The 10428-nt window shown below is 38.1% G+C and overlaps 1 protein-coding gene across 1 annotated transcript; it reads right to left on the reverse strand.

Annotated features, from left to right (window-relative positions):
* Positions 1-1665: 1665 nt before the first annotated feature.
* Positions 1666-7880, reverse strand: LOC122086313 (protein DEFECTIVE IN EXINE FORMATION 1). The gene is made up of 7 exons (XM_042655077.1): positions 7748-7880; positions 7337-7600; positions 5347-5528; positions 3067-3350; positions 2801-2918; positions 2526-2708; positions 1666-2428 (listed from the first exon to the last, which is right to left on the reverse strand). The coding sequence occupies exons 1-7, from the start codon at positions 7878-7880 to the stop codon at positions 2111-2113; spliced, it is 1482 nt and encodes a 493-aa protein (XP_042511011.1). The 3' UTR covers positions 1666-2110.
* Between the last annotated feature and the right edge of the window lie 2548 nt (positions 7881-10428).

A 10428-nucleotide genomic window follows, 5' to 3' on the forward strand; every position in this document is an offset into this window, starting at 1 on the left:
CATTGTTTTCCTTTATTTTCTATGACTAATGCATGTATCTTATTTTTCATTCTTCCTTTAAACATATTAGCCTGGAGCATGTGTATTCAAACAAGGTTATTTGCAAGTCTGAGGATTTTTTACTCGTGTTTGAGCCAGCATCCATCCATCTCAGTACTCTTTTTCTTTTCAGAAGTGATTTCATTTCCATTTACTGCAACAAAATGGAGCCTTAAGAAAAATATAAAACCGAAAAAATAAAAATAAAATGGGGTGAAATAAGAAAATAGCTAATGAAGAATCTGTACTTGTTTTTTATTTTCAATATGATCAATCTCAGAGATGCCATGGTTGGCTGCCCTTATAAACACACCTACATTGTCCAAGGGCACTGGTTCAATTTCTTAGTTAGGTGGTGGGTTTCGACCAAAAAAAAATTAAATGTGGTTAGATGGTGGATTGAGTGCCAAGTGCCAACTACAGATCAACATCATGGGCTTATTCAGGACTTGGTCGATTTTGGTCTCCTTTCTCAAATATCTAATTGTTCAGTCCGAGGCATAGGAGTATGAATTGGCTGTAATATTATTTATGGGCAAAAGAACGCTTATGCTCAAGCCACCCCTGCCCCAGCGTTCAGACATGGGGCGAAGTGATACCCTCACCCTCTGTTGGTATCCATGTGCGCCCCCTCAGTGGCCTTTGTTGGTGAGGGGCTGCGCAACCAATGAGTTTTCTTTTCCCTTTTTTTATTCAAATTCAGCAGCTCAATTAGGGTTTCTTTCTTCTCCGATGGAGTATGGTCATGGATTTATTTCCAATTATTTGTCCTTTGAGGTTTTCAAATCAAATGCAACTTGGCTTATCCATGCGGAAGGAATGGAAAAAGTTTGAATCCTTTCCAAACATTACATTTTCAGAAAATCTTATTACAGTCTTAACATGGTCGGAGCAAAACAACCGTAAAAGAGCAGCGAGCACGGCTCCTTATTCATATGCCGCCATAAACAATTGAACCCCTCCTCATCCTTACCAATCAACTTCTAGGACAGTTATTTACTTCTCTCAACACCCTACCCTCTGTTCTAGCTGGAGTAGGTCGGTAAGAATTGCCACTGTGATGGTCACGATGTCTTCAAGAACTTCGTTTCTTGTATTTCTTCGTACATCGTTTTCCAAGATTGGTATTGTTTGATGAACAGAGAGGGTTCTTGAAGTGCCATTTCAGTCTCCTAGAGTCTATAGATCCATCAAAATTCGGTATTGTTGGGTTAAAAATCTTATCTTAACATGTTTGATTTATATCATCTGTGGCAAAATATTATTATTCAATCAGGAAATTACAAGACGCCTCTTATGCCACATGGACAAAATGACATTTTATTATCATAGTTGAATAAAGAGGACATAATTTAGACTAGTCACATGTCAAATTGACCCCTTGTTTTTGTTTTTTCATTGTGGCCTCCCAATTTTGAATAGATTCGTTTACCAGAAAAAAAAAGAAGGTTCAGACCCTCAATATAAAAAACCCTAAAAATGGAGAGCTTAGATCCATCTTGTGACACCAATAACTATCATCATATAGCTAATAACCTGAATAAAGGATTCCCCTTAAATAAGTTTTATTTAATAACCTGCTGCCTTTTTTTCTTTTTGCTGAGTTGGCCAATCTAACATGTTACCTGTCAGGAGCTTATGATATCTTATATTCCAATCTCGAATTAGAATGAGGTGATACAGAAACCTGTCCCATTGGATCTTCCTTATCAAGAAAACCAAGGCCAGAAAATTCCCGAAATAAATATAGCCATACTCTCAATTTGCAAATATTTCGCAGTAAGCGAGGGGGTGGGTCGTAGGGAAGTACGCGCAATGGAAGCAAATAATTCTGGGATCAAATCATATAATTTTTTCCTACTTTCCACCTTAGCAATTCCTAGACAATATCAGATTAACACCCTTCCAGTATTAGATGCAGATGAATTTGAATCCGTTCAACTCTGCCAGGAGATCTGTACTGGTGGATTTGGAAAGTCCAGAGCGCATGGTCCAGGCATTTCACCAGGGTGACATCTTTAGAGCCCAAGGACTCAGAACCCCCGACTGAGTGTCAGATGAAGGTGAATCATCACAAGTCAGTATTCCGAGAGAATGAAGGCAATGGCATCGCTTCCTGTGGACGAAGGATGACCAGCACGCCAAACATCCCAAGCATTGGAAGAACCAGAAGCCATTTCAGTAGTTTGTAGTAATGCATATGGAAGGTGAGGGAGAATTCATCTGAGAAATAGAGTTTATTCTTGTCAACCATCTCCACCAAAACAGTCCCTGTAGTCCGTACAGCTACTGCAGGAAGCTTTATTCGATATTTTCCTGGGCGATCGAAGACCTGATTACTTGTTATCCGCCTGTCTCCTTGATAGTTCCCCGGAACAAATAAAGTAGTCTTCAATTCATGACAAGTTACGAACAAGTATCAGTTATTCAGTTACATATAAGAAAACTCCCAATATATCTGAGAAGGTGTACAGAAGAGGGCTTACAGTGACGTTATAAGGTGCTTGAGACCCTGATGGAAATCTGTATCTGTCAACAATCTCAATCTCCATCCAGAAGTTCTTACCTTCCTCATCACGGAAAGCTCTTGACGGAGGCAAAACATAGATCCCTTCACGGTTGTATCGGTTTGCGAAGTTGTTCCTTCCCTGGTAAGGTGATCTCCATGCCTGAAAAAAAATAACATATATAACAAAATTAAACAAGGTAAAAATATATCTGCCCAGAGAACCAAACAATTTCATGTTAACATTAAACCTGCCTTGAGGGGGTGATGTGGAACAGGAGTAGAAAAGCAGAAGACGTTTCCATTCATGGTAGTAACAATGAGATCAAGATCATCTCCGCCATCAACATTTTCCGCCAAGACCATACTATATCTGTTGCAAGAAAAAATTTCATATTAGAAAATGTTTTGAAAATAAATGATAGCGTAAAGCATAACCACAGCTGGAATATTTTATAAAATGGTCCATTTCCACAAAAATAAAAGAACAATTATAGCACCACGCTGCAAGTAAATCTTACGAAGTCTCGCCAATATCGACAACATCTGCACATGATGTGGGTCCATCAATTAGGTACAGATAGCCATCAAATGATGTTGTAATCATAGTGAGCCCCTTCTGTTTCTCCCCCTGTTTACTTAGATCAACCAGAAGAACTTGACTCATTACTCTTCCATGAGTACGATAAGGGTAAGGACGGACAAGAGAACCATCCTTGCCACTCAGAACATAAATATTCCCCGATATTGTTGGAACCACAACATCTGTGCGACCATCCCCATCAACATCACCGATTGTTGGGCCCTGATTGAGACAAAAAAGACATGAATATCATCATTTACCAAATATCTCTGAGTCTGTACCAGGGAAAAAAAAAGAGTCAACTGATTTTGATGGGGACATCAAGGTGTACAGCCGAAAGAAGAAGAAGGCCCAACCACACGATCCATCTTTGTGGCCGGAAGATTAGAAGAAACAAGAAAGAAGAAGGAAGGAGAGAGGATCGAACCAGCCTTTCCCAGCACTGGTCGATTCGTCTCTCCTCCCCCATTGGCCAATCTATGTGGCCCCCACAGATCTGATTTTGTTTTATTTAGTAGTTTATCTTTTAGAATCATGTTTTATTTTAGTTTGAAACAAATTAGGAAGTTACTTGTTTTATTTCTATTGGTCTTTAGAAAGACCTATATTGACTAGAACTTATTTTTGTTAGCAATTAGTTCTTTTAATTGACTAGGATTCCTTTTTTTTTTTTGTTAGCAATTAGTTTCTTATTTAAGTGTAAGGCAAATGGCCAAGAATGGAGTTAACGAAAATTATTTTTTGAAAGACAAGAAACTGTCGCCCCTCTCTCTCTCGATCTTCTCTCTCGTCTCTCATTCTCGGTTTCTGTACTTTCTCGCCTCCCCTCTATCTCACGACTTTCTCTCCCATATTCTTCCTCTCTTTCTCGACTTTCCCCCTCCCTTTTCTCGACTTTCATCTCTCTCTTTTTTTTTCTGTTTTCTCTGTTGCTGCTGCCCTATTGCATTGCAGCCACTGTTCACAGTCATTGGAGATTACCTCCATCGAGAAAACCCCACCTGGGTTGAGGCTGCTGGTCTCTCCTTCAATTAACGAGGAACTGCTGAAACACCCAATGGATTTTTTTCATCAACAACAGCGTGGACAGCAAGTTTTTTTCATCCTTGGAAGAGTCATCTTCTTCTTTACTCCTCAGACTTGGGCAGCAGGTAAGTAGTGAACTGAACCCTTCCATCCCCCCATTGTTCCCTTATTATTTGTTTCATCCTCTTCCATTAGACCCCCCCCTTTTAGCCCACTGTTTGACCTTTATTTTGCCCACTGTGCCTTAGACGTTGCTGATTTTCTTTATTACAAGCATGACTGATTTTAGAACATATAACATGGAATTCTTATTTATCTTTGGTGCTTAATAAGGCTAGTGTTAGAACCTAACTTTGCTTGCTGCTATGTTCCCTACCCCATATTCCCCTTTGACGCTTAAGTGAGTTTATGTGTTTTTCTTCTTAGACTATTATTGCTCATTGTTACATTGCTCATTAATCTCACTTTATTTTGCATGTCAATCTTGTTTGCTGAGTTTCCCTTATCCTGTCCAACCTAAGTCCCTTGAGTTTACCCTACCTAGTTAATCTTGTAGGAAACCTAGTCACCTAGGAATCCCTACATCAGATTTGCTCTAAACATATCGTTCAAGAGGAGCCAGATATCTATCAAAACCATAGCAGATGAGCAATGAGTAGACCATGATTGTTTGGTAATCCATGGAGATCTGCCATTTCATTGGAAAGAGAGTGAGTGATTCTTGGAAGTAGCTCTTTGTCAAATCAACGAAATTGATGCGAAAGGGAATTATATTAGTCTCCTATCTTATGTGGACGGCGAACATGATTAACTGGGTTTATAGGGTTTTCCTAGCAGAAATTGTATTCTTCAAGAACAAAAAAGGGTCTGATGATCAAAGAGGCACCAGGAATCTGACACCCTTCTACTTATTCGTTAGAAGTTCATTCTGACTGTTGGACTGTCATTTTCCCTGCTTTATCAGACTGTTCCTCCTATTGTAGTATTTCTTTTTCATTGACTCGTGCATATATATTGCACTGTTGAAGATTTATCTAACTTACGGCTTGAATTGATCCTGAAAATGCACGATTTATCTAACTTACGGCTTGAATTGATCCTGAAAATGCACTATCTTGTTGATGGTCATCCAATCTCACTTGATATAAAACATATTGCTTAACAAAGAGAAGAAGGTGATAAAAGGATTAACCTGTGGAATGAGAGACTTCAGATGCACTTCCCAAATTTCTTCCCCCTGTGTCGTCCACGCAGCAACATTTCCATGTGTATCAGTTGTCACCAGTTCAATCTTTCCATCATCATTGATATCTGCAGCGACTACAGATCCCTGAATTTCAGCCATCTGAAGAGGAAACTTTTCTCTTACCTTACCTGAATGAATCTTACCAGTGTCAGGGATCAAACCACTCCTTAAAATCAAAACAAAGCTCAATAAATGAAATCTAACATTAGCTTCATCTACAAAGATGACATATTCTAGCACATCAATCCTGTTCATATTATTCACTAGTGCCTTGTATAACATTCTCTTCGCGGTTGCTAAATAGACACATTATTGGATCATTGGTAGTTAGCAAGCTTTGATATTAAATGATGTTTCAGGTTCCCAAATGAAACCACACAAAAAACACACAAAAAAGCAAATTAGAAAATTTGGTTGCTTGTTTCACCATCATCCAAACATTGTATGAAGCAGGAACTAAACTAAGCAAGCATTCCAATGGTAGGTCACAAGAATCTTCCCCTCTTAAAAAATAAACAAGTATATTGAACACGCATTTGCTACAAGAAAAAGATGCATTAAAGAAAATGCTTCCCTTTCATGTGTGTGATAATAACTTTGTGCACTTCCATAACAAATATCTAGAAACCAGTGAGAAACATTTCCCCTATGCACATTCAAGGAGGAAAACCCGACAAATAAAAATAGAAATTGAAAAATCATAATAAAACACAATGGTGTTAGAAATTGAAAGGTATCAAGAATGAGGATGGTGATCCACTAATAACTCTTAACCATCCTAAACTAACTTAAACACTACTTAAAAGGACTCTTCTAGATTAAACTAACGTAACTACTTAATAACACATGGGACCAACACAATCTTATCCATATAATTAATCCCGTGTAGCCCCTTAAATCTGAGTTTTAGGGCACATAAAGAGGCTCATTACAATTAATATATATACAAAAAAAAAAAAAAAAGCAGCTTAAAATAACAAGCCCAAGGCGCCCAAGGCCCATAGAATCCAACTATGGGCCAAAAAAAAGTATTCTAAGGCCTGATTGGACACCCTTAACTGCATCAATTGCACCATCCAATTTTGTCTAAATCGTTGGATTACAAGCATATAAATAAAAGAAATCATACAAACATGAAGTAAAGTTAAACAAGGAAACTATACAAACTAGGAAACTTAAACAACTCCTACATACTCTCTCTCCAAAATAAAATAAGGGATTGAGTTCCCAGTCTGGATGAGCAGCGTGTACGCTAGTGCCTCCCTGTGTCTATCTCTCTCCTCCCACAATAAGGTAGATATGTCATTCATAGAAGGGATGAGAGAGATAGACACATGGAGGCACTAGCGTAGCTTACACAGCCCTTATTGGACCAAAACCCTGGTTAGGTTCGGTTTTGCCTCAGTCTGGGTTTCCAGATCAGGTCATGCCGGTCCAGCCATGACAGAGCTACTGCATCAATTACCTTTTCTCATTTGAAATGACTATATTAATAACAAAGTGTCTAACTTTATTTTCTATTTTTTTGGTACACAAGCATGGTGTTCAGTGGCTTAGTAGGACCTTAAGGCATCATATCAAATATTGGCACCAAAGCAGCTTGGCAGCAACATATTTCCTACAGTTTCCACAATGTACCCAAATTTTATTTCAAAAAAATATCACAAATTTCTACAATATCATACCATTCTGAATAGACGAAGCAAAGTTCAACATGTAAGTTTTAATCGATCACCTCTATTACTGTATGAAGCAATGGTGGACTGGAACCATGGGGAGAACAATGACGATCAATTAAAGATGTATAATGTATTATATAACAGTAAGTCTCGACCTTATTTCAATCTTAGTAATGAAACTAAAGTACCGCATGACCCTTCACCTTCAAACGTACAATAATATAGACTGAGAAAAAGTATGCAGTACCGGAAATTACCATGATGATCCAGAACATAAAACAAGCCAAAGGAAGTTCCAACAAGAATGTCCAAATTCCCATCCCCATCCAAATCGACCACAGTGGGAGAAGACAATATGAGCGCACGGAAGTCACCAGCCTCAATACTAAGATCCAATGGTGTTGTCCACTTAACTTGCTTTGTATCAAGATTGAAAACCACAATAGAACTGGCCACATATTTTCCAATATCTATACCACCCAATTCCTTTAAATGCTCCGGGTTGTCATAGTACCTGTCATCTTATGACCAAGCCATTACTTCATCATCAGTTGAGACAAGAGAGTAATCAACATCGATAGTGATTATAAATATCACCAATCAAGCAAAAGGCTGAAAGAGATTTGCAGAAATAAATAAGCCAAAAATTTACACAGGAAATTTTTTACACAACTTTGCAGTGTTGCATACACATCTACTGCCATCAACATCAAGCAACTTTAGAATAAGCAGCAAGCATGGATTGTACATACTGTTTGCACAATACATGCAATTTGCAATTAGTGGGATCCAATCACTCATCCATCTAAAGGAAACAATTTGTCCTTCAAATTTTCAAAAAATCTCATTCGGAAATATATTAGAAATAAATCATTGCCAAGTTCCATTATTTTATAATCTAAAGTCAAGACTCCCCAAAGATTGACAAAATAATATACTGTTCCTCCAATCTGTATAATATTTTCCCCATCTTTTGGATATTCATACCTGCTTTATTCTAAATTTTGGTGCACATCTTTAAATCCCAATTTGGCTATAATTTACAGCATAAAATAAAGGGAGGAAGGTATTTTCCTAGGGATTGGGACTCCACTTCTACTTCTTCGGCAAATATTTTGCGACCTGTGACAGGAAGAATGTTGAGCAATGTGTTATGAATGTTGTCATTGTTGTCAACAAACTCAGTTGGTGAGGCAGGTGCACTAACTTGGACCAATCCAAACCCATTTTGGTATCCAGACGGAGATGGGTCCAATTTGGCTAGTAGTGCACCCAAATTGATAGTGCAATCTTCTTCTCCCCCCTTCTTGTATGATTCCCTCTCTCCCCTGCAACTCTGAGACTCATCTCAGAGATTCTTTCCCTTATCCTATCTGACCCACCACCAATTAGTATCACAACCGAATTTTTGGCAATTACTCACCATGATAGGTCACATCACAAATTATGAGTCACATACATTATATCATTAATTGGCTGAAAAGACTGAGGCTAGGTTTGAGAGTAGTGAGGCAAAATATGACAAGTTCATGAAAGAGACTCAATGTTCTCACTGAGATTCTTGCCTGCATGTAGAGGTTCGAAAAGCGAGATGAAGCAGGACCATTTACACCAACTCCATAGTTTCGTACCTTACAAATCGAAGATGTGCCTCAGAGACAACAACTTGATCTAGCTATACCTCAAGGACGTGATGCAGATAAGTCACTTAATAAGCTTATTTTATTGCAAATAAGCCTTGGGTTGGGTTATGTATGTGTTGGGCTTTTGATCCCATGGGTTTCCTTTGTAATGGGCCACTTTAATGGGCCTAAAATATGAGCAAAAAGTAGAAAAACAAGATTTAATTCATTCGTTTAATTAGAGTCTTGTTTTGAGTCTATTTCCTTTGTTATTTCAGTTCCTAGTCAGTTTAGGTTTCCCAATCAGTTAAGGATTGGGTTAGCCCTTTCCTTTTTAGTGTTTGAGTCAGTTTTAAGTCTTCTATATAAATTTGTAAGGGGCTACAATATTGAAAACGAATTTATTAATGAAAAAAAAAAAGATGGCTTATGATGTTGCGCTGTGGGATGCAATTGAGTGAGATGCCCTAGGGAAGAGTGAGATACTTGATCCAACCTATTCCCCTACCCCCATTCTTCCCTTTATTTTCTTATTTTCTATTTTGTTCATACTATCTGTCATACTATCTTATTTTTATTGAATTGACTAAAGATCCTACCTGGGATTAAATCACTTGTGACCCAATCTTACATTATTTGGTATCAAAGCCTAGCCAGACCAAAGATGGAGCCATGTGAATTTCGTGAAAAGCTTTCTTCATACGTGATCCTTGATTGGGTAAAAAAATTGTACGTTTACTTAAATTCCTACAACCTAATAGAGGCACGACTTCAATACGTTTGTTCCCAGATAAGTGATTGTGTTCGAATGCAATGGAGAATCCTTGAAAGGCAACTTCAAGCTCAAGGTCGTGAGCCTAGAACTTGAGACTAGATGGAGTACGAGTTGCCAGGCATGTACCTATCTAAGAATGAACGAAGAATGTACTTCCCTCCACCAAATTTCCAAAAGCCACCCACATGTCACAAGATTGCTAGTATCGAGAAAGAGTTGGTCATTGATGTTCCTATTAGTGGTATTCATGTGGATGAAGTCGAAAGCAACAGTCACAATTGTGGATAAGGAGATCAAACCCAAGGAAAATGATGCTTCAACATCTGTGATGACTGTGAACAGCCAAGAAGAAGATCCTAGGGAGCTTGAGATTGAAGTTATGGAGGTCAAGAACACAGTGGTTGAAGGCGTATATGTGGATGATCCCATGGATACATTTGAGGTTGTTGAAGCTGCGCACGTGGAGTTCGTCATTCCATTAAAGTATCTTGAAGATCGAGCTCTTCACATTATAGACTACATCCTTATGATCAAAGAGCTGCCTGAATTTTTCTACAGCTTGAAGAGGGATGTGCACCATCCTATAATCACCCTCACACTCTACAAAATTCGAGGACGAATTTTTTTAAGAAAGGGCGAATTGATGTAGATATGTCACTTAATGGGCTTATTTTATTGCAAATAAGTCTTAGTTGGATTATGTATGTGTTGTGCCTTTGATCCCATGGGTTTCCTTATAATGGGTCACTTTAATGGGCCTAAAATATGGATAGAAAGTAGAAAAACGTGATTTAATTCATTAGTTTAGTTAAAGTCCCATTTTGAGTCTATTTCCTTTGTTATTTCGATTTCCTAGTCAGTTTAGGTTTCCCAATTAGTTAACGATTAGGATAGGCTTTTCATTTTTAATGTTGAGTCAGTTTTAAGTCTTCTATATAAGTTTGTAAGCGGT

This window comes from Macadamia integrifolia, chromosome 8, assembly GCF_013358625.1.
Source record: "Macadamia integrifolia cultivar HAES 741 chromosome 8, SCU_Mint_v3, whole genome shotgun sequence".
Taxonomy (NCBI): Eukaryota; Viridiplantae; Streptophyta; class Magnoliopsida; order Proteales; family Proteaceae; genus Macadamia; species Macadamia integrifolia.

Excerpts from the sequence above, each read along its gene's own strand:
- LOC122086313 (XM_042655077.1), bottom strand. The coding sequence starts at position 7,880 with ATGAGTGATTGGATCCCACTAATTGCAAATTGCATGTATTGTGCAAAC. Across the intron at positions 5,529-7,336 it reads TTATGTTCTGGATCATCATG|GTAAGGTAAGAGAAAAGTTT; the intron begins GTAATTTCCGGT and ends AGATTCATTCAG. Across the intron at positions 2,429-2,525 it reads AAGCACCTTATAACGTCACT|ACTACTTTATTTGTTCCGGG; the intron begins GTAAGCCCTCTT and ends CATGAATTGAAG.